At 41.0% G+C, this 24,587-nt stretch overlaps 1 protein-coding gene across 1 annotated transcript in view; it reads right to left on the bottom strand.

The window, feature by feature from the left end:
- The window catches only part of SPTBN5 (spectrin beta, non-erythrocytic 5), a 103,534-nt gene that overhangs the window by 14,676 nt on the left and 64,271 nt on the right, over positions 1–24,587 (bottom strand). Inside the window, exons 36-54 of the mRNA XM_054400475.1 lie at positions 24,200–24,355; positions 23,393–23,584; positions 22,664–22,759; positions 19,760–19,878; positions 19,034–19,148; positions 18,409–18,522; positions 16,811–16,932; positions 16,009–16,171; positions 13,811–13,999; positions 12,716–12,793; positions 11,009–11,181; positions 9,902–9,992; positions 9,118–9,264; positions 7,419–7,556; positions 6,442–6,698; positions 6,088–6,274; positions 1,866–2,078; positions 1,283–1,479; positions 460–664 (exon numbers count right to left, since the gene is read on the bottom strand). Of these exons, the coding sequence (XP_054256450.1) occupies positions 460–664; positions 1,283–1,479; positions 1,866–2,078; positions 6,088–6,274; positions 6,442–6,698; positions 7,419–7,556; positions 9,118–9,264; positions 9,902–9,992; positions 11,009–11,181; positions 12,716–12,793; positions 13,811–13,999; positions 16,009–16,171; positions 16,811–16,932; positions 18,409–18,522; positions 19,034–19,148; positions 19,760–19,878; positions 22,664–22,759; positions 23,393–23,584; positions 24,200–24,355 (2,952 nt within the window). The remainder of the gene's footprint in view (positions 1–459; positions 665–1,282; positions 1,480–1,865; positions 2,079–6,087; positions 6,275–6,441; positions 6,699–7,418; positions 7,557–9,117; positions 9,265–9,901; positions 9,993–11,008; positions 11,182–12,715; positions 12,794–13,810; positions 14,000–16,008; positions 16,172–16,810; positions 16,933–18,408; positions 18,523–19,033; positions 19,149–19,759; positions 19,879–22,663; positions 22,760–23,392; positions 23,585–24,199; positions 24,356–24,587) is intronic.

The raw sequence follows: 24,587 nt of genomic DNA, 5'->3' as shown, positions 1-24,587 counted from the left end.
TGAGGAGTTGATGCTATGAATTATACCTCTTTGTACTCTGTGCCCTGAGGAGAAATTAGAATACTACAGGTGTGAATATTATTCTACAGGTGTGAATCCTGCATTCAAATGTTTTCCACTGAAACTGTTACAAAACCATAGCCCTGTTCATGCCAAATTATTTTTAGGCCCTGTCAAATCCATAGTCAGGGCCAGCAGTGAGATGCCCTGACCTCACCTTATCCCAAGAAAAAGCTATTTTTCTGCTGCACCTACTTTTTCCTGTTGCAGGAGGATGCTACCTCAGAGAGTCCTGTATAAACAGACAGAAACCAGTCTGAGTTCCTGCTGCAGGGATGATTGGTTTGCTCAGTTTGTGCCACTGTAACATGCTTCACTGTCAGCATCTACTCAAAAATTGCAGCAAATATATTCCTGCTTTGCCACACAATATGTACAATACTTCTTATTCTCTTTTACCTCAACATCGTCTAAGTCTTGCCCATAGTCATCAGATTCTGCTACAGACTGTTTACTGGAAAACCATGCATCCACCAGCTGGAATTCTCTTTCAAACTGATGAAGCTGGAATTGTTCTTGCAGGGATTTTCTCTGTGTCTCAGCCTTCTGTAGGAGAGTCTGATAGTCTGCTAGGATCCTCTGAAGCTTTGAAAGTATGGTTGAACTGTAAAGAACAAGAATCAGACAGGTTGAATTTGCAACACCTTCAGAATACAGAAGAACCCAGATAACATCATGGAGTGACTTATGCCAAGTTGTTAAAACCAGCTAGTTCAGGAAATTAAAGTGTCTCACATGACTGGCTGCTCTTTTCACTTCCTTCTCCCCAGATATAAAAACAAACTGACAAAACAAAAACAAAAACCAAACCCCCAAATCAAACAAACAAACAAAAAATCAACAAAAAGCCCCAAACCCCAAAACAGTGAACTGTCAAGAATGTTTGCTTCCTTTCCCAAGCACAGTGTTTTTTGAACCTTTATGGTAGATGAAAAGCAAATGACAGCTCCTGGGAATAGACAACCTACAAAGATGCTGATCAGCACCAATTGGCCTGTTGTTAGAAAACCCCCCAAGACCCAGACATGACAACATTCCAACAATCATCAAACTTTTTGGGGACTGAGTGTGCTTGATGGTGGCGAACGAGGGATTGATGTCCCTTGAAGTCTTATTTCTACACAAGCCATCAAACAGCTACTGAAGTGTAAATGTTTCTCTATTTTCTTTCTCTGGGCATTTCTGTCAGATCTGGAGCAGAAGGTGTTTTTAATTTGCCTACCTCTCTGGGCTGTCCTTGTTTATTAAGCTGGAACCTGTCTCCTGTGCTTTCTCTATCCGGGGCCTGAAACCATCCATGTCCAGCTTGGTAGCTTCCAGTTTACGAAGTAAAGCTTGTGTGGATTCTTCATTCTTCCCATAATCAGAGGTTTCCAGAATGAAGCTCCTCTCTGCCAGCCATGCCTCCACCTCCAGCAGCTGTATAAAATACAGAGATGAGCCTGAGCACAGCTATGATTTAGGTCAAGACAAAGAAAACTGGAAAGTAGTGATGCGCAAAGAGACGCATCACTGAAAACAGAGAGCAGTTTAGGTGCTTTCCTCTGATGCAATCCAGCAGACACTACTAAAATAAACCCAAAAGTGTATCCAGAACCCAGTAGTTATGGTTATGTGTTTATCCCTCACTGCAATTAGTTGGGAAAGTAACTCATTCCTCCACTGTATCTGTATTTACTAGACATGAAAAATCAGGACTGTATAAATTCTGCTGCTATCTCAGCACTTGCAACCATCCCACAGTATAGGTGTCAGTTCTTTTAAGCAAAGAAAGATCAAAAAAAAGTCCCATGAACCATCTTTACCTCATTCAGGAACAGATGGGCCTCATATGACTGTATAAGCCTTTGTCTCCTCTCTTGAGCCTCTGCCTTCAAGGTTTCTACAGAAGTCTCAAGCTCCTTCAGGTGCTCCGTAATCTTGCGAGAAGCTGAGTGGCCTCCCCTCACCAGTTTCTGCCCTGTACTGAGCACTGCTTTGGTCAAAGCATCCCGACTGCTTATCTCGTTCTCCAGATTCTGGAAGGAGTAGAGAGTAAAAGGATGGCCCAAAAATAAAAGCTGTGGAGAGTTCTATACCAGATAGTCCAATATGAACTTGTTTTCTATACACAAAGATCACAGGATCACAGAAACATTCAGGTTGGAAAAGACCCTCAGGATCACCAAGTCCCACCCATAACCCTACTCTACAAGGTTCACCCCTAAACCATAGCCCCAAGCACCACATCCAGACGACCCTTACACACATCCAGGGTTGCTGACTCAACCACCTCCCTGGGCAGCACATTCTAATGCCTGACCACTCTTTCTGTGAAAAAAAAATTCCTAATGTCCAAGCCTAAACCTACCCAGTCACAGCTTGAGAAGAGACCAGCACCAGCTTCTCTACAATGTCCTTTCAGGTAGTTGTAGAGAGCAATGAGGTCTCTCCTCAGCCTCCTCTTTTCCAAACTAACCATCCCCAGCTCCTTCAGTCACTCTTCATCAGATTTATTCTCCAGGCCCTTCCCCAGCTTTGTTGCCCTCATCTGCATTCGATCCAGCACCTCCACATCTCTCTTGTATTGAGGTGCCCAAAACTGGACACAATACTTGAGGTGTGGCCTCACTAGAGCTGAGTACAAAGGGACAGTCACCTCCCTACTCCTGCTGGACACATAATTTCTAATACAGGCCAGGATGCCAGTGACTTTCTTGGCCACCTGGGGAAGAGCCAGCAATATGCTGGCTCATATTCAATTGCTTGTTGATTAGAACCCCTAGGTCCCTTTCTGCCAGACAGCTTTCCAGCCACACTTGCCCAAGCCTGTAGCTTTGCTTGGGGTTGTTGTGACCCAAGTGCAGCACTTGGCATTTGGCCTTGTTGAAGCCCATCCCATTAATGTTGGTCAGATGGGTCAGAGGTGCAAAGTCTGTGTGAATGCTCAAAGTGTGGTGGAGGAGTTTTCTGGGGTGAAGGAGGGTTTACAGAAATCCAGTACAGTCAGGAAGTTTGGACCTAGGTACATATCCACCTCAGTGTGGAGGGAAGAGGCTTTAACCACAAACCTCTTATCTCTGCATTCCTCTGAAATATATCTATTTCCACTTGATTACATGGTGTTCCTCAAATTAAAATGTGTCTAGGTAAGAACAATGAAGTCACCTGTTCATCACTACTTATAATCGCTTGCCTTTGTAGAAGATGCAAGTTGGCACAACAGCCATTTGCAGACTCTGGGGGTACACATACTAGCAGACAGCCAATGGAGAGATGAAAACTACTTGGAGCAGTTCTCAAAGAAAGACTTTACTTAAAATTAACTTTTGAAGACTGGTAGATTTTAAACCCGCAGGCATACCTCCACATACCCCTTCGTGTGGTATTTGGCTGGGTGGGCAAGGACCACACCATCGATTTGTCTGTGGGCAGATGTGCATTCCGTGGTTAACTACACCTGAGCACCTTGAGCATAAACCAGTCCCACTATTTAACAACTGTGCTGTTTATTTTCATAGCTATGAAACAGGCAGGTTCAACTGAAGTATCAGACATGGCTGAAAAAGAACTCTGATTCTAATCTTGCCTTTAACTTCCCCCTATTAATCTCAAGACAGCCACCAGGTTGTTGAAAAGTGACACCATATCTGACACCAGCAGAATGGAATCCAGTGGCAAAGATTATAAAACATCTTGTGCTGTGCATTAATAATAAGCTAGTAGCATGAAGAACAACTTTGTAGTTGAACATGGAAGGAAGATGTATTCATGGTACTTCCTTTATAACAACAGGAATGAAAAAGGAAAAAAAAAAAAAAAAAGAAGATGAGGAGGAAGGGGAGTGAGGGGAATCTCTGTTCCAAGCCAAGCAGCTGTACATAGGGGATCTTACAGGAAGGCTGGAGAGGGACTTTTCATCAGTGTGTCTAGTGACAGGACAAGAGAGAATGGTTTTAAGCAGAGGGAGAGAGTAGGTTTAGACTGGATCTTAGGAAGAAATTCTTCAATATGAGGGTGGTGGGACTCTGGAATAGGCTGTCCAGAGGAATTGTAGAGGCCAGGTTGGATGAAGCCTTGAGCAGCCAAGTCTAGTTGAGAAGGATCCCTGCCCATTGCAGGGAGGTTGGAGTGAATAATCTCTGAGGTCCCTTCCAACCCAACCGTTCTATGAGTCTATGATATTACGCTTGTGTGTAAATGCAGCTTTGCAAGACAGTACGAATTGTTTGGGTTTTTTTAGGTTGATACATTTCACAAACAATCTCTTTTGTAGTGACAAACCAAGGACTGAATTTTGCAAATCTGGCTCATTAAAACAAACAATAGAGGGTGGAACTGACAGTATGTTCAATTCTTGGCTGTTATGTTAGCACTGACATTTGTTTGTCAGTAAGCCAACACTGCAAACAAAGATGTAGAGACTCCAGCTACTAGAAGATTAAGACTTCAAAGCCTATATTTTAATCCTGCTTCCAGGAGAACAAGAAGCAAAATGGCAAGAAGAATTGGCATTGTATTATACACCGCTATTATGGTCTGTATCTCCTTTTCTCACAGTTCATTGAAATATGGCAAATTAACACAAAGATAATTGCAGCCTCAAGCACTATCTCCACTGGAGCACTCTCTCAAACAATCCTTTCATCTGTGAACCTAAATACATAGTAGGCTATGTCAATCAGCTCCTAAGTATCAGAGGTAATTGAACACATAACATTTCTGCTTCTAATCATGATGAAATACATGGTAGGCTATGTCAATCAGCTCCTAAGTTTCAGGAGTACTTGAACACATCACATTTCTGCTTCTAATCATGATGAAACAACTTTTTTGTTCTTACTGTCTAGTCTCAAAGTCACCAACTGCATCTTGCTTCAATACAGATTTATTACAAACAGTAGAATTACACTGACTACTAAGAGAGTACAAACTACTCAGAATCTACTCTTGAGTCTTCATTGGGAATATTTTGGAAGATGCATTTAAAGACATTTTACAGTTCTTCATTAAATTTTGAGTATGCATAGGATAAATCAGCTTTTAAAGATACTTCATCCCTGTCTTTTTATGTTGACTGTAGCAGTCTTGAGTATTTAGCTGAAGGATGTTTCACATTTTTTGTAAGTTCAGATATTTATTTGTAGACATGCAGATTGCACCAAATGTTTGGGCTTAGTCTCTCTTTCTATGTGTGTATATCACACACAGTCTTACTTTCTAAGATCTTCTGTCTTTCCCAGCCTTCTTGCAGATTGCACAGATTTTCCCCAGAGACACTTGGCTTGGAACTTAAATGATCTGTCATTTGCTAGCAAATAGCTGCTGGAAACTTTTAGCAGGATTTTTTTCTTTCTGTCTTTCACCTTGTCTTTGCAAAGAGACAGTGCTCCTTACTCAAAAAATATTAGGAAGGCAGCTGCTGGTTTATTGGTATTTGAGATGACAGTGTTCCAGGCACTGCTTTCTCTGGTGGCCCATATGAATCTTATGAAATAATTCAGCAGCTATCTTGAAAGCTACCACTGGAATGAAGGTCAAGCTAAGGACCATCACAATATCCTGTTAACTCCTACTCTCTACTCCAGAGAAAAGTTCTGGGGAAAGATGTTTCCCTGGGAGCTCATTCTGAGACATCTAAGTAATGAAGTTTCTTGGATGTACTTACTGAGTTTCAAAGGGCATTTGTTAGGACATCTGTTGCCCAAGGAAGCTTTAACAGCCTGCATAACAGTTTGTAAAATATATTTTGCTTGCAAAGACCAAGTTTTGAACTCAGTTCACATAAAGAGCCAATGTGCCCACAGAAAAGCATATGGTGTGATACCTACCCTACTGCAATGATAATCAGCAAGGAATCTCACATGCTGCCAAAGTCATGAACATATCCTTTAAAAAATGTCAGTATTATCAGACAAGGATAAAAGTAATCCTCGGTGTCATGATTCCTGTTAGCCAAAGCACAGCAGATGAAGTTTGCCAGAGGCAAATTGAATTCCCTGTTCTTTCTGATTCTAAAGGCTGAGAATTGTTCTCACATGACATTACCTGGTGCTTTTCTTGTAGACTTTGAACAGTTGCCAGGGATTGGCCATAATCCCTGGAAGAAGCCATGGGGAGCTTCTCACGAACCCAGGCCAGCACCTCATCAACATCTCTGAAGAACTGGTACTGAAGTTTGCTTGCCTCCAGACTCGCACGCCTCTCTTGCAGAGGATCACGTAGACGTTTGTATCTGCGGGTTTGAAGGGAACCCAATGAGATTCACAGATTAATAGGGAATGAAAGCAAAAGGTTCTATTCAGAATAATGCACAGAAGGAAAGAAAATAACATGCAGGAAAGAAAAAGGATGACAAAAAGAGGAAAAAGATGGCAGGAGACAGGGCAGGCACTCGCACACCTCTGCACCAGTTGATCCACTTTCTCTTCTAGTTCATCAGCAAGGAAGTGTTTCTCATTTTGGAATTGCTGAGCGGTGACCACAAGCTCTTGTAGCCGGTCCCTATGACCAGAAATATCTTCCTCCAGTTCTTCTTGTTTCTTCAGATGACTGTTCAAAACCACCAGATCATTGTCACTATATGGAGCTTTCAACTCATTTTCAACATCATCCAACCATTTCTCCATATCCTCTATACTTCGCTGAAAATGAAGGCCCTGAGGACAATCAGGAAGAAAAGGTCATTTAAAATTTTAGGTCATTTAAAATCTAGGCCACTTTCAGTAAGAATTATACACAAACACAGAGAGCCTTCCCAGTGCTATGTGCACTTATATGTCCCTTATATGATGGTGGTCCAAATGAAGATGAAAATTCAGTCAGAGGGATTTCAAGAACAGATGCAGAGAACATCAGAAGCTAATCTTGTGTTGCACAAAGATGAATGATGGACAGCGTAGCTTAAAAGGAAGCCATTTAAAGGCAGAGCTCCGTTTTACACCTAGAGAGTGTGTGATAGTCCATGAAAATCTTACAGTCATGAGAAGTCATGCATGCTAGGAAAATGAAAAGCAGCTGTGGGCTTCTTTCTCAATGTGTTGGAGAAAAGATGCCACTGGGACAGATGCAGAGTTGATATATGAGTGAACAGGTTTTCCCTATTTATCCCTCTCTGGAACACTGATCTAAATTAGCAGTAGAAAGCAGAGACAAAACAGCCTATAAATGCTTTTCCTTCCATAGGGATCTTCAATTCTCCCACCAATTCCACTCAAACAGTCCACACTTAAGAGTTTCTTTGCTCAAGACCTTTGGGTCTTGAGGAACCAAATCTGACTGTATGAAAGTCACGTATTTGTAGGTGAGATGTGTAGCAAGGCAGCTGTGTTGTCTCTGGAAATGACACCAAGACCCCACCATCAGCATCCCTGTGTTACCTTGCAAGCATCCTGCAGCTTGGCTCGTTTATCCTGGCAACTTGTTAGCAGTTCCTCCCATAGCTCTTCCATTTCTTGTAGTCTGGAGAGAATGGCTTCAGGGGCATAGTGACCCTCACGGAGCATCTTCTCCCCTTCCTGTAGCAGAGAGAAAAGTCAGTGTTTTCTTTCTTTGCTGAATGCAGCAGAATGTCACTTTTGCCTCCATGAACAAAGTCTATTGGCACTGCTATGTAAAGGGCCAGCTGCAGCCATCACTTCCTGATGTAACAGATAGAGGCTGCAGAGTCAAACAGGTACAGGCTGATTGAAACTAGGGCAGACACTGATCTTCCTGTTTTTCTGACCTCTAAAATGATTTGAAATGCTAGAATACAATATTGGAAGACAAAGAGTAAAGAGAACCTTCATTATGCAACAGCTACACTGCCTAAAAACTGGCAGGGAACCTAGTTTGCAAGGACTTAGTTTTTTCTGTGATGTTCCACATTCTGTGATCAGTGTAGAGATTGCTCAGTCACCTGTCCTTTTCTATTCCCTTCCTTGCACATTAAGAGAGAACTATCCTCATTCAAATGAATCACCATGTGAGATATTAAAGCCTCTTTTAACCGTGTGCTGTTGCACCACTGTATTATGACTTTGTGTTTTTAATCCCTGAGCTGCAGATGCTTAACAGGTTGGCAGAACAAGAGGTAGGGAGAGCCTCAATCAGGTGGAAGAGTCTGTAGATACATCGTTAAGCTGGGACCAACTCTGCTTTAGAAAGTTAACTGAACTATTTCTGCATTTTGCAATAGAGAACAGGAGGCACAGCAAGAGAATGACACTGTCTCAGGACAGTAGAAGTTAATGTTCTTCTGAAGAGCAACTACTTGGGTTATTCCCAATGAAACAGGCATAGCATCAAGAAATAATGAGAAAGAGATTGTGCAAACAATTCTTTAAAACCAGATTCATTTGGAGAGATTTGTAACCCCACCCTTTTACCCCCTTTGTGTGTCTGAACACAAAGGGGTTAACAGCCATAAAGGAAAGAAAAGAAGTCTTCTGCATACTGCAATCAGGTGAGTCTGATGAGGGATTCTATCTTTAATGCTTAGTTATCTATGGCAAAGTACAGCCAGTAAGCACTGTGCTGCAAAGAAAATAAACATGTAACAGTCTGTCCTTCCAAACTCATCATCTGATCACAGCATCTGCCAAGAATCTGACAAAGCTTGTCAGATTTCCTTCACATCTCCCCTACCAGCATGCCCCTGCAAAGGCAAAACTTGAAAACTCTTCTTGATCCTTTTGTTGGATACATTTTATCTGCCTTGTTGGAGTTATGCATCCCATCAGCTAGATTTCCTGCTGGAGAGAAGCAGTTGTACCTCTAAAGTGACATTCACTCCAGAGAGGAGTTCCTGAAGTCAGTGGACTGAGTTGCTCATTGAAAGCACCCATCTCTTTCAATTGCATGCAGTGTAAATATAGATAGCAAGCACACACTAGATAATTAGAGAAGCTGAAAGAAACCAATGGACACAGGAAGGTCTTGAGGGAGTAAGTTTCCCAGTCCCCTCAAAGACAATGTGAATGACCTCAGTGGGGACAGTGAGTCCTTCTGGCTTGTTTGAGATCACTGTAACTCAGACTGCCTGTAGAGCCTCTTGTGCCAGTTGCCCACCCTTGCCATTAACCCCACTTCTCTCACGTGTTTAATGGAGTCCAGGCGATTTCTGTTGGCCATGATCTCTGCTTGGAAAGTCTGGTGCTTCTGCAGTTTGGTCTGCAGATTGCTTGGATCCTTCCAGCTATCATCCTGGGCAATGCTATTCTTCTCGTTGATCCAGGCAGCCACCTTTGAGGAGGAAAGAACAGAAATAGACAAAACCTTCAGTATTTCTTCATTTCCAACCGGCCAGAGTCTCCTCTAATATATATAAAACATGGGACTAGTGAGCAGGAACATGAATGAGTTGTCCTTCTGAGGTTCAGCTTCCCTAAGCTCTTTCTGTCTTTCATAATGAAGTCACTCCTATATCTGTTTACCAGCACTGTTGCCTGGAAATGGGTCTGTGTCCATGAGATAGTCCCTATGCAGTGAGAAACTGCGTGGGCACATGTGTACATGTACAGACCTGTGCATGGGGCAAAAAGGGCAGTTATCTCCTGATTTCTAACCCACTGGCAGTGCATCACAAGAAAAGAACTAATTTGTCTCTTCTTATGAAATTAAAACACTGGCACATTCCCTTCTAATAGATTTTATTTCATTTGGGTTTTGTTAGCATTCAGCACACAACACATCTTTCATCTGGTGACTGGAGAAAAGCTGTGACTTGAAAGCTGAAAAATATCCCTCCACAAGTTTTCCTCATCTTTCCCAGTATTATCTAATTCCAGAATCAGTACCTTGGGTTTTCTCACAGTAATTCCATTCAGGAATTAAGTATGTTTTAAAAAACCAGAATACCATGAATCCTGTGTAATTGTACCTCAAAGGAATTCCTAAGAAACTTCTGCAGAAGCCTTGATTCCTCCAGAAGATGTTTGCGAGCAGCAGCATTCTCCAACAGTTTCTCTTTTCTGAGATGAAGACAGATGTGTGAGGTAAAAGCCACAGAGTGAATTAGATAGCACAGGGGGTTTCAGTTTTCATCTCTAACACACATGCCATCTGACCCTCCATTCTCTAGGAGAGAAATGTCCACAATATGCACCCTCTCATGATTTGGACTGTCAGGGAAGGTGCTGAGGACAATGTGAGGAGGATTACTAGCAGACAGATGTGCTTAAAGTACTCACAAATTCTGTATATATGATGCCTGCCTCTAGAAATCACCATTATTGTCTCTCAGGGTACAAGAGAACAAACTCAGCATGTTTCTTATATGGAAAGCCTGTGAGTATGATGGTGTTTGTCATTGATAAACCAAAGCTACACCATTCTTTCATCTTTTTCCAAACGTGGGCCTGCAGCCACGAGATAGTTTGATCCTGGTAAAGAATTCATATGTTCACTTTAATCTCTCTTCATAAATTTTACACATATCTTTTTATCTACCACAGCACTGAGCAAAACTGCTTTTACTGCCAGCATTTATGAACAATATGCAGTGGGTTAGGAGAAATAAAGCAATTCACGTGAAAGGGCAAGATCTGATCAGAAAAGTGCAAATGTCCTAATAAATAACTTGAGCAGGGCTTTAAGATCAACCTCACTAGAGAGTAGTGAAAAAGCAGTTGTGTAGCAAATGATTTTTCTTGATGGTATTTAATGATAATGAAATATTAGTAGCACAGCAGGCCTCTGCCTTTTGTTTGCAACACTGTCCCTAAGGCCAGAGCAGAATTCAGAAATATAGTGAGACTGTCTTGTTCTGAATCCTGGATCCCCCTTCACTCAACTGCAATTTGGAAACCTCCTAATGAAATATTGACTAGACTCAGGCCAGCTTGGCCAGACCACAGTGCAAAGCACAAAGCTGAATAAATGCAAACCACTTTATGCTGCTCTTAAATCATTTAAAGATGTTAGTCACACAGGGAGAGTTTCGTTGCAAAGAAGATGGGTGGCTGACATGGGAAGAGTTTGACTTCACCTCCTCAGGACAGCCTGGCATCTGTTGGTGATGTTGTCTGAGTCATAATGCTTGTTCTGCATTAGATGCTGAGCAAATGAAGCCATTTCATCAATTTTCTCCATCTGAGCTTCCAAGGCTTTTTCAAACTGTGTATGTTTCCGCTGCAGGCTCTCCACACTAGACACCGAGTCCTGGATAGAATTCAACAAGGGAAAGCTGCTTTCAGTCAGAGTTTTTCCACCTGCAACACTGATAATCCAGTTTACCCCACATTTGCAAGCTGTCAGGAAAATTTATTGCTCTTTGACATTTATTGGCATTGAATCTAAGACTTGAGGCATGAATAATGTTCCATGCATGGTCTGAGGCCATTATTTCAGGGTCAAAACTAAACTCCTGGATCTTTAGATTGTCCTGCATATTTTTGTGCTGCATAGGAGGTATTACTTCTCAAGAGATAAAGCACCAACTGTGAACAATTCTCAATCAGTCTTAAGACAGATGCCATTTTGGAAGCACACATGAGATGCCAAATTAAGATCCAAGTTAAGTGAACAAATATGTCACATAAAGAGATTAGAAATTAGAGCCTTGATTTCAACTCATGGAGTTTGGAAGAACTCAGATCCAGATTTGAATATGAGGACTGTAGTCTGACATTGCAGTTAATCTGGAGAGAAACACAGAATTTTACTTCTTGTAGCATTTGTGAGCCTCAGTCTTAATGATTCAGATTTCTCTTTTCAGCACCCCTCTGCACTTTTAATTCTAGAATCGTTGGTGTCAAAATGTTGCTACTGCAAAACACTTTGTTTTCCCACTATTGTAACTGAAGCAGGCAAGCTCACATCAAATGGGTCAAATGTCTAAACTTCTGGGTTCTTACATGAGTCATGGGAAGGGCAAATATTCACAGAGCATTTTCTGTAAAGTGCTGCACTAAATATGACTGGGAAATGGGTGGCTTCTTCTAAGTCTCATATTCTTCAATGGAGGGACTGCACATGCATACCTCCAAAACAGGAAGCCTCTCATGTTACAATCTGAACTTCAAGCCCCATAGTACTTTGCTCTGGCCAGCACTTCATTTTGAAGCTGGCATTGCAGCAGGATGGTTTTGAATAACAGCAGCAGATTTCAACTCAACCCATGACACAGAGACAGACACCAGATACTAGCATTATGTTTTCCATACCATAGGCACCAATTATCTCTGCACACCAAACTCTGAGATATAATTGTAGTTCATGATGACACAGCTCATTTGGTAGCACTACCTATACAAGGGCAGGGTAAGCTAAACATCCAGCATCCTGCATAGCTATTGCAACCTGTGCAACCAGTCTGTGGTTTCAGTTATTGCAATGTTACTGGTACCTGAAGTATGTAATTTAAAACTACTGGGTATGTCACCAGTGATAATAGTAATGACCTGCACACTGCCAGCAAACACATATGGGTCAGATATGACAATTTAGAGACATGTAGTTTCATTTTCCTGCTATCATGGGAACAGTTGAACCATTTCATTACACTTGCTGCTGAGAATTCTATCCTGCATAAAGTATCAAGGAAGGAAATCTGATCCTAAACTGTCAACAAGATGGAGCAGTAACTTCAGAAAGAGAAAGATGACAGGAAGGTTCAGAACACATCATCATAATTCATAGCTCCCTTTCCTCCGGCCTGACTGCAGAGAAAATCATAATTTATTGGAGCACCTACCCCTAAGTCCTCATTTGCTAGAAAAGCCTCTTTGCTGCTGAGCCAGCTCTCAATCTGTTCCACATATCCATAGAATTTCTGTAAAGGGAAAAAAAAAGAGTCATAAACATGGCATAAAAGAGAGGGAAACCTGATTTTGGCAGAATATGCTGAAACAGCCAAACTTCCAGGGCTATTCCAAAAAATTAACTGCATAGCATTAGATGCTACAATACCCACATGTGTAAAAATTGTTATTGCAACTTTCTCCTTTATAATATGATTAGTCCTTTTTGTCTAAGACATGGGATATAAGAACTTGTAGCTTGTTTGCTTATAGTGTAGAGGTTGCTTTGTAACTGGCCAAAGAAAGGCCTGAAAGAAACAGAATGCAATGCACAAAGAAGTGTGATGACAGGCCCTAACATATGGTTTAAATTCTCATACACACATGAAGCTTTTTAGATGGGACTAGTAGCACCAGCTGATGTTTAAGGCACTTGACATTCCCCCTTGTAAAATCTCCATTTTGTTCATTGATAACTTCTGCCAACAGGCCATTTGAGCAGAAATTTTCTAAGTGAGATGACTGCTGCAGGGAAATATTTCTGAAAACCTGCAGCCAAACCAGTTCTTTTCTTAGGAAAAAAAAAAAAAAGCCAGGGGGAAATAGTGTTTTGTCCATGCTACATTTTTCTTCAGATAATTAATAATAATAATAATAATAATATATATATATATATATATATATTTGCTTCCTTCCATTATTTGCTGAGGGAGGTTATAGATTTTGGTAGAGTAGTGATGTTCTGTTTTCAGTATGTGCCTTCTGCCAACTGCATGAGAGTCTGACCAAATTCTGCTAAGTTTTATAGCCTTTGAAAGATGTATGAGTACACATTCCACAGCAATTTCTTTGATTTGTAAAAGTACAATTTCTACATGTCCAGTCACCCTGAATGTGCCTGTCCCTCAGCATGCCTTCCAGAAATTGGCCAAATACACATCAAACACTAGGTGTTATTAGCTTATCTTTGATTTTACCATCTCATAAATTGGCTGTTTACACTGAGGAAAGTGGCATGTGCATTCTCTGTTGAATACCTTTCTACTCACCTGTAAATCTTGTGCCTGAAGCAATTTTCTATATTGCTCCTGCCATGCTTGGATCAACTCAGACCAGGCTTGCTGGAGTCTGGAGAGGGATTGGTGAATCTCAGGGGTTGCATAGTGACCAGATTTGGCAAGTTCTTGACCAGAGTTACTGAGAGAGTTGAATCTTTCCACTCGTGCTTCAATCTCCTCCTAAAATATATTGCTATGGTTGATGTCAAGGGTTTATGGAACACCAGTTATTCAGAGTACAAGTCTTAAGGGGAAGAATATGGGCTGTAACTTTCCAACAGTAATACCTCTATGGAAAATAATTCATCTTTGAGCTGAAAGAGCATAGGATTGTCTTAAGAAAAAATAAATGTGGACAATAAATGACTTTATTGCTCTAGAAACAACTGGTGTCCTACAAATCAAAGTTTTGGATTACATTAGAAACAGTTTATAAAATGCCTAGATATAAATGAGCATGGATTTGAACATCCATAATACTGTATCCCCCCAAAATCTTCCTACATAAAGATGGTTCTTATGAGAAACAGTGCCTAGAATTTTTCCTCTCCTGTCAAAAAAAAAAAAAAAAGGCTGGCATTAGATTGTTGAATTAATGACACAGTTTTACTCTGTTTTGTGGTGTTAAAATTAATTACATTTAACTTTTTCACCTGGTCTGAGGAATGAGTTATGCCTACATATTGAACTCTGAAGGTGAAGGCATTACAAGCAAGTATGGCCTTAGCAAACTGAATGTGGAATTCCTAACATAAACAACGTGCAAACAAAAATAACCTTATGCAATGAAATAATACCATGTATTAACTCATAAACCACCTTGGAAACTATGGCATATACTATTATTAAATGTCTGAAATCAGAACTGTTGTATTTAGGGCTTTTGTGGGGAGTGGTGTTCCCCAGACATAGATAACATTACTGTAAGAACAACCATTCCAATTTATTTTTTTTTTTTTTTTAATTTGAGATCAGCACCTTGTGGTAAGTTCTAGTCTCTCCTAAGGCCTTTGGTGTAAGCCACTCAATGAAAATGAAAAAAAATCTCAATGAAAAAAACCTCCCCTTTTTCTTGCCCTGTCCATAGTTTCAGTTAACCCAACACAAAAGAATACATTGCCTGGATTCCTCTTTCTCTGTGCAACTGTCTCCTTAGAGCCACTTGAGTTCAGATATTGAAGACCTGGATCTTGCTACCATTTGGTCTAAATCTGGAGTACACTACCTCAATGGTTTGGAGTATTCCTATTGTGACAAAGAATTATGGACCAAATGTTGTGATGCCTGTGACATGAGAGCATTGTTAAAGATTGAAATAAAGAGGGTACTTCAGGTATTTCAAGCTAAATTCAAGTCTAGAAAGTCAAAGAGTCATAGAATTGTTTCAGTTGGAAAAGACCTCTAAGATCATCAAGTCCAGCCATGAATAAATGAATCAGAGTGTGCAAACTATTTGTGGTAGGAACGGGACCCCAAACCCACTGTTTCTAGTCATGATTCTGGGAACACGATTTTTAGAAAAAGTAACAACTGCGAGAAAGTGGTACCACAATAGCTGAAAGATAGGTTTGACACTTTGGAAAAAGTAAAACATTAACTTTCATTTCTAAGGTTAATTAACAATATCACTCCTTTTATAAATGACACCAAAAATACTAGCCGCATTAGTCACCAAAAGATTGCGTGGTAATTACTGGGATATGCGGAAGTACTGGGATATGATATGTTGTAGAACAGAATGTGTGCAAGCATACAGTGGGAATTTATTGCCCTGTGTGAGACAAAGTGCTTGTTTTTCTTTCCTTCCAGGCAAATGGATTTTGCCACATAAAAATCCAACTCAAAGCTGGAATTAGCTGGCATTATGTTCTTGGTGATTGGAATACAGATATTGGCAGTGAGAAGGTTTTGATACTGACCCAGGTTTTTGCCTACAGGTTTGGACAGCAGTACTGGTGAGAGCTAATGAGGCTTTCTGAGACCTTTTGCAGTGACACCTGCTTCCAAACAGCCCATGGGGTAGAGTTCTATCAATAGGTATGTGACTTCTGTCCCTAGCCTGTAACTGAGAATAGCCTTTTCACCATGTAATTGACGGACATGTGGAGCAAAATGCTGCTGTGTCTGCAGCAATTAATTCCCCTGGAAACGTTCCCAGTATGTTCAATGGAAGCAATGATGATACTTGCCTTTCTCTCTTGATGCTCCTCAATCATGCTTTCTGCTTCATTTGCACTTTTAGGAAGCCCCCCTGCTTCCATTAAGCCTCTGATGTTTTGGGTCCAATCAAGTATCTCCTTCATCTCCAAGTTAAACTTCTGCAGCTGATAGGAGGCTGCTAGCTTCTCCTTCCTGCCATACAATATGCAGTTTAGCATCATGCCACACAGAATTATCTAGTTGCCTCTCCCTCCCCATTTGCAGAGGAACATATCCTAGGGGAAGCCAAATGAAATGAATTCAGGCCTCCGAGCTTTCCCTTCAGCTCCTAACAGTCCTCATGTTAAACCAAAATCACAGAAGATGCACACTGCCTGAGAGACAATGTGCTTACCTTGTTTTCTACATCAGTTCATTAGGACAAGAAGGGTAAAAAATCCTTCACAGCTGTTGCTTCCAGCAGCAGCTCAGGCCTGAGACTTTCTTGTTTTGGAAAGATGCAAGGAAAAAAATATCTTCTAGAACCATACAAAATGAAGCCTTTCACAAAGGCTTCACTATAGATTTAATCTGATAGCCTGGAGGTGTTTTGGTAACGTTATTTAGTGGGATAAACCACAAACTCGTTGTATCAGTTTTTCCACAGTGACATCAGTGGAACTTTTCTTGAATGAAGTCACACTTTCTCCAATGCAGGTGTCTTAGCTGCCTCTATAAACTTCCTCAAGGATCCTCAGAACTTTTTAAAAGGCCCCTTCACAAGTGGATTTGAGACCCCAGGGAGCAGATTTGCTCCTGCTTAGCGATATACAGACCACTAGAAGTCTTTACCTTTGTTTGGCCTGTCCCTGGAGTCGTAGCCAGTTGTTTTTCATCTCTTGTTTTTTCGTAGTCAGTTTGTCATTTATGGATGGATTCCTTGTGGAAAGGCGGAAAGATTCCAGTTCCAATGGCTGGGAAGAGATTTATCGTGGGTGAATTTACGCCAAATGCTTATATTTATCCCTAAGTCTGTCTTTCAGGAAGCAATAGTTCATTTTAAGAACTTAGTTTTAAAAAGCAGGTGCTTAAATCACAATACCAAATATACAAAGAGACTTATTACATGCACAAAAAAATACCTATGGAATTGCAAACCACTGTCCATGTAAAGAAAGAAATGTGCATGGTGATTCACACACACAAAAGGAGTTTTGCAGAAGAGGGACAAATAGGCAGGAAAACAAAATGCTAAATGCTTAATCTAAGATGGGTAATGAAAGCCACGGAAGTATGGCAGCAGGCAGAAGCCACCACATTTCTCTTTCAGCGCAAGATTGAAAAATCATTTTTGTTTCTTTCAGCTAACAGCAGCATCAAACCATTGATTTTAGTGTGGACTGCTAGTTGATACTGTTTTCCTTAACACAGCCTGAAAAACAGTAATGAACATTCACTAACCCAGGTTTAAAGCTGGTTTCTTCCTTGTAAAACTCCATCACATTGATTAAAATAAAGATTTTTAATTACATAGAGAGGAGAATATGCCAGGCTGACTTTAATCCATACAAAATGTAGAGATATACTTTGTACATTATATTTGTGGAAGCATCCAAAAGAAGTCCCAAACTTAGCTCATCTTTCTGTTTCCATGCAGCACTCCTCCATACAGCCTTGCTATTGCTATCTGTGGAACGCTGACTGGTCATCACCCACGTCACATATGAGAGTTAGCTAACAAAGTCACAATGTGTGAAGTTATCACACAGAATGTCACCATTTGCATACTACTGTGAAGCAAAAGTTTAGGGAAAGTTGGCAAAAATATGAAAAGGTTTAACACTCTGGCCACCAGTGAAAACAGAGGTTGTCAGAGCATTTCTGCTATTGTGGTTCAGCTGAAAACTTTTCTTTTCAGTGAAAATAAACAATTATATAGAAGCTCAGACCTGTATTTAATACTCAGGATTAGTCCTAGATGATGCAAACTGATCATTTTACAAAAGCTAGAGCTGATCAGGCAGGCAGTTAGAAACTAAGATTTAAGATTTTGATGTCTATGTCAGAAAATTGTGTGCACTGTGGGCTTTTCATTTTAGTGCTAAACAGAACTAGAATTGTGATTTTGGTTCAGGCCAGTACAGAAATAGAGGGAAAGATGAAGAGTTAAATTTGGTTTCCGTATTTCCCAAAAGATACAGGACAGTCTCATCTAGCTGGTAGGTGAAGATCAAAGAATGAGCTACATGTTAAAAAGGGACTTCTTGGTGCATCAGGAAGAATAACATTTGATATGATAAGGTAAGATTAAGCACCGTGGTATTTCACTGAATGGGAATCTGTGCTGCAATGCAGTTCATACAATGAATCTGAAGAGTCAGGCTCATCTTTCCACCATGTATCCAAGAAGCAAAAATGAACTTTTTTACATTACCCACTGTACTTCTTACCTCTATTTTGGACTTAATAACACTGATTTCTCTCTCCATCTCTTCATGCCTTCGAATCAGGCTTTCCACACTTTCCATATCTTTCCCATAACCCAGTGCTTGTATCAGTACACTCTGGAGGAAGTAGTAGGATGTACAAATGGTGAAGATGACAAAAAGCAAAAGGATCACATCTTAGTTCTTTCAATCTCCTCCACTCTTTTCTATGTCCACCTGAATGTTCTTACTGTCTTTTTAAATAAGATCTTTTTTTTCCCATTTTACATCTATTTGGAACTTTTGTTACTGCAGTTTGCACCTCTGACTGACCATTTCACTATGGTATTCCAGCTTCCACTTCTCTGTAACCTCTCATGAGGTAAAGACAGCATCCTCTTTTCTTGCAGACTAATAATCTCTCACAATACATTTCAAATGTACCTTGGTCACTGTGACTGCCCTGGAATTGGTAACCTGCAAAGCATTTGATGACATTTTCGCCTTCCTACAAACCTGATACGTAGACAACTACCAAAGGTCACTGTCTCAGTGACTCAGTGTCTCTCTAGCAACTGGCACTCCTGGGTTTATCCCTGTTGGCAAAATACATTTTCCCACTTCTATTAATCAAAATCTGAGAACTCACCTTCTCAGTAATTCTCTCTGTGATGTCATCAATTTCTCTGATTAAGGCATGGATCTCCAGAGCTCCCTCTAACTTTTTCCTATATGCATTCAAGTTACCATGGAAACTGTTCCACCTTTTGTAGAAAAGAAGAAAAAGAGGTGAGGATTTCCACCACTGAGTTTTAGGATGCTCAGATCTAAGTCTAAAGGCAAGATTTCTGAAGTATGTAATGATCCCCAGTTCCTCATAAGAGGAGATACACTGCATAGATGAAGGACTAGGCTGACAAGACTGGTTATAGCTATTTCAAGTTTACAGAATGGCAAGGGGGTTAAAATCTAAAAAATTACTGATCTGATTTCCTTAAACTCTCAGCAACCTCTCAATTCCCATTTTCATGCTTTCTGGTATTCTCTGATGGGCTGTAAAGTAGCCAAAGCAATGTGCACTTCACCAGGCTAACTATATGAACAGAAGAAACTGTTTTAACTTCATGGATCTAGTGTATAATGTGTTGTGAAAAGCGCATTTGCCTCCAAGGCTAGAAACTTTGGCCCTGCTGGATTAGAAATCCTTCTGGCTAACTGGTCAGAGAGTCTTGAAAGGCAGCTCCATCGTTTGATGTTTGGTAGTCATGATATTAGAGAAGAAAGTATAAGTTGCAATTCATCTGTTTATCCCAGCCCAAGTCATCTAATCTTCCCTTCTTGATTTTGTTTCACACACAAAGCTTTAAAAACACACTTCTCATTGAGCTGCTTCCGGCGCTCGTATATCGTCTTTGTTTCTTCCTTATTCTGTCTCTCCAGTTTCATGGCCAGGGCATTGATAGACCTGATGTGAGCATCATCCACTGTTGTCTCCTATAAAGGAGAATGAAAAGGACAAAGTTGTGTGTTCAACATGCTTGTGACTGAGGTCTCCGCTAAGATGTGAAAAATAACAGCAACCAAACATTTCAGACACATGGGGTTTGCTCTGCTTGTAGAACTGCTGGTGTTACCAGTCCCTCATGAGAAAACAGTAAAGGCAAGAAAGAACATTAATGACTATAGATAGAACAATGATCTAAGTCTAGATGCTCAGATCTTCATTTTTAAGCCATGCATTCCAGCAAGGGCTCTTTTGTCGAAGAAAGTTGATGGATAAATAGATGGCTGTGGCAGATTGGTCCTCTGCCAAACAGTTAGTGACTTGTGTCTCCTAGCCCTACTTGCTGGTTTTAATAGATGAGCTTCTGTCCAGAAGTGCCTTCTATACTGTGGACTACAGACTTAAAATCCTTATAGCCTTGAGAAACCCAGACAACCCCTGCCATTGCATTCTTCTATAGCAACATCACTGCATTTTAAAAGGCATGCTATGTCTCTGAGGCAACTTGCTTCTCGTGTACATACCATAGAAAGGATAATATTTGCACATAGTGCATATAAATCTGGACTATAGTGGAAAAATTGTTCTTTTGGAGCATGAAGGATGGCCAGCATTGAACACTGCTCCAAGATTCATAAACATTCCCTATTTTTTTAAGACCAGTAAATCACAAGCTGAGCAGGGAGATATTAATCACTGGTGTAGTAGAAGCACAGCTGCAAAATGCCAGCACGTTGTTAATAGAAGTATTGATTCCATTTGTGTTTTATTTATGCTACATCCATACCAATGTGCATGCTTCCATATGTGCTTTACAGCCATAAAGCAAACAAGAGAAACCAGCAGACAGTCAGATATTCCTCAGAAATCCTGCAGTATTCTCTCCTGGGAAATAGTAACAGCAGAACGTGATAGAATACAAGTGGAAAATCTGGCAGCCATCAATGCAGGATGAAGCTCCCTACCCTGATCTCAGGTTTGTCTAACAGAAAACCTAGACTGGATGGATACAGATACTATGCCAGGATCAGCCTGTTCTTCCTTGTATCACACCATGAAGTACTGTATCACTAACCACCAGCTATGAAGCTATCATTGTCCCAGTCTTTTGCTGTGGGAATCATGTTCAGAGTAGTACAAGAGCAGTGGCTGCAAGCTGATAGTATCAAAGGCCAAGAGCTTCCTGTGCATATAAAATCTAACTTAGGTTATGGAAAAACTTTCTTTCTTAGGATCATGCTGACTGGAACACTGGGTTATTTCTGCCTCTTTCAACATTCTTCTTTTGGCTCGTACAACCTGTAGGAGAGCCCTTGTTACATCTCTTAGGTCACAGGTCAGCTAACGAGGGGACTGAAGGGTCAGTGAAGGTCTCTTCACTAATTCCCTGGTGCTGAAGCTTGAATATTTTACAGGAAATTCTGCTGGGCTCTGGAAAAGCAAGCTCTGACTTTTCTCCCAGGTGTCAGGCATATCTCTACTGCTATTTTGCATAGAAGAGGATTATTTCCTTCTGCTATTAGGCAACAGAAGTTAAAGGCAGGAGCTGCTATAACAGGAATTATCAACAAGATAGCAGGCAAACAAAAGATAAAGAATATTAGGAGTGAACAAAGACCTAATGCACCTGCTTCCAGACCTTCCTCAGAGCTTCCAGACTAAAAAAGTCAGCACAGTAATCTTTCCTATGTGACACTCAGACCTGTTAGTTCACATCTGTGGGAGTTCACACAGAGAATAAGAGGCTGCTGCAAAGGCACCCCATCAGTGTATGGCCTCGCTGCTTTCATCACAAGACACATCACAAGGAGGCCCTGTTATGTGCTGATCCTGTTCCCCAGCATTCCCAAGCCTTGATGCCCAGGTTGGCACATCTTGCTGCAGTCAAGAGAGGCAGCTGACATGACTCAGCACCGCACAAGAGGGTCAGAGATCTCAGCACAGAAAGCTGAACTGTGCAGCTGTCATGCCACATGGCTGCTATCCAAAGTGTAAACCATTGCTCTGTTTTACTAAATGTCTGATTATTAGTGTTATGATTCATGTCTAACAACATGTGCTGTATCAACAAAGGCCCCCAGATAGATGTGCTTTATTTGGATGAAGGAATATGAGAAGCTCGACTGATTCAAAGGGGGTGATGAAGGGAGGAATAAAGGAGGAAAACAGAGAAAGTGACTAATTTTTTTTCTTTAATGTGCTTGTTCATGGAGGGTTCATATAAACTTTCAGAGTCAAGAAATCATGGATGGAAAAAAACCGTATTTAATCCACTTTTGGGTGGAACTCACTTTGGCTTTGCAGACAGTGTAAGCCAAACTAGAAATCTGCTCCAATTCAGGCTCACACAGCCAGCTTTCCAGTCATGTAATGCAGTCCAAAACTCTAGGTTTTGTCATGAGAGCCTAATAGGGCTGTTTAGACATCATCAAAGCAGAAGGCAAAATGAGGGAATATTTTTTTTTTTAACGGCTTATAAAGTCGTAATCATAGAATTGTTTCAGTCAGAGAAGACCTCTAAGATGATCAAGTCCAACCAGTGACTTAACACCACCATGGCCATTAAAGCACATCCCACAGTGCTGCGTCTACACATTTTTTTAACACCTCCAAGGACCTTGTCTCCACCCCCTCCCTGGCCAGCTTCCTACTCCCTGATCTTTCAACCTCTTCGCAGTTCTGGAACTGTATTTGCTACCTGGATATACTGCTGTGCTGAAAAATTAACAGCTGTTTCCAGCCACACAAGGAACGTGCAAGGAAAAGACCTCTTACCCCTGATGTAGCTCCACGAAACTCATTCAGCTTTTTCATGAGCTGCAGACAGTGTTCATAGTCATTTCCCACATCTCCTACATTAATCATGACTTCCTGGGGAAATAAGCAGCAGACAGGCCAACATTCAGGCTAATCATACAAGAACACATCATGTCCCAATGGATAGGCTGGTGCAGTAAGCTCTGTGTCTGTAAATGACTGACTTGCAGCTTCTGAAGCAGTTATCCTCTAATCTTTAGACAATTATGAGACTTAGCCCAAAGTCCCCCTCCAGTCTATTGCTGTGGAAGCAAACTCTGAATTGAAATTTACTGGAAGTGACTTTTCCCTCACTCTTACAAAGGGAAACTTTCACACATGATACAGAATGAGAGTGAGTGCCAGTTGCCAAATGCTTCAAGTCTGCCATTCCAGTCTTTTTTCATTCCTCTGTTTCGACAGAGACAAGGGAGACCACCTCCAGTAATCACAGTCTCCCTGTGTGCACATTTATACATGAGAACATGTGCTAATACTGTCCAACCAACCCTGGCATGGACACACTTGAAAAAATGGTTAGAATTTGCTGAATTATTCCTTTCATACTGTTTGTAGAACATGTCATGACTCTCCTAAGAAAAAAGTCACTATGGAAGTATCTTGGAAGATGACACACTTATCAGAAGTTCACTGGTAAATAGCAAGTTTCTAGTGTGATGCTTGGGTTAAATACTAGAATTCATTTACCTTCTCTCTGATCCAGGCTTCCACCTGGTCCACTTTCTGAAGAAATTCCAGGAAGTCCCTGCTGTCCTCCAGCATCTTCCCACGGACAGCAACAGCTCTCTTCAACTTCTCCCAACGCTCCTGAAGCATGCGGACTTGGCGACGGATCTCTCCTGATTTGGGGTGGCCTTTTGATATTAAGGCTTCTCCTTTCTTTACATTTAGAAGAAGAAATTACAAATGAAAGTTGCAACTATTTTTTAATGTGATTATCATATTATGTGGCTTTTCTAGAAGAACACTCTCACTTTTCTAACCTGGACTGCACGAGGAATTACTAACACAAATTTTTACTGCCCGAATGATACTGCTCAGTTGGAAAGTTTTTACATTTGGAGGGAATCAAGACCACCAGGGTTTGACTATTTCTCTGCCAAGAACGACATTCATGGAGTGGAAGCACCAGGAGAGGTATTACAGATGATTGTGTCCTTCAGCTATGCAATTCACCCGGTTTCAACATGAATGTTCACAAATTGGGCATGAAATCCTATTTAACTTTCATGGGACTAACCACCCCAGGCAAGGAAGAAGTTAGTGATACGTTCCTGCTTGGGCAATGAGGAAAGATGGAAGTTCTCTGAATAGAGCAATTAACAAATCTCTGTGTTGTAAATGAAGAGCATGACATTTGTGTGGCTTAGCAGCTGGGCTCTTGTCACACAAGTAGGATAATTGATATAGAAGTGGTAAGCAAGTTACCTTTCCTTTTCATCCCACCTATGTGTCCTCCTTTGGATAACCAGCAAAAAACCAGCAGAGTGTTACCTTATTAACAGCTGTGATGATTTCTTCATTTGCTAGAATCTCTGCCTCAAAGACTTGATGTTTCTGCAGCAGCTTCATCTTGTCCTGCAGATTGCTGGGGTCTTGCATGGAGGGATCCTCTAGCTTCTGCATGCGCTCTCTGATCCAGTCTTCTGCCTGCAGCAGTGTGAAGTTTCAGTTAGCCTGACATGCTGTCCTGGGGTCTCCTCCCAAGGCATGTCATTGTTCTGTGCAACCTCCTATGCCTAGGCTAGGCAGATCCAGCTGTCAGCTTAGATGGGCCTCCAGTTTCTGAACTATCCTACTTGCTAGGAAATAAAATGGAACCTGACCAAAGAATAAGGAAAAATTCCTCGAATGCTCCAAATCTGGTCACAAAATATAAACA

Source organism: Indicator indicator, chromosome 4 (assembly GCF_027791375.1).
Source record: "Indicator indicator isolate 239-I01 chromosome 4, UM_Iind_1.1, whole genome shotgun sequence".
In the NCBI taxonomy this organism is placed as follows: Eukaryota; Metazoa; Chordata; class Aves; order Piciformes; family Indicatoridae; genus Indicator; species Indicator indicator.
Note: the sequence above shows the minus strand (reverse complement) of the source record. Positions and strands in the feature narration are given on the sequence as shown.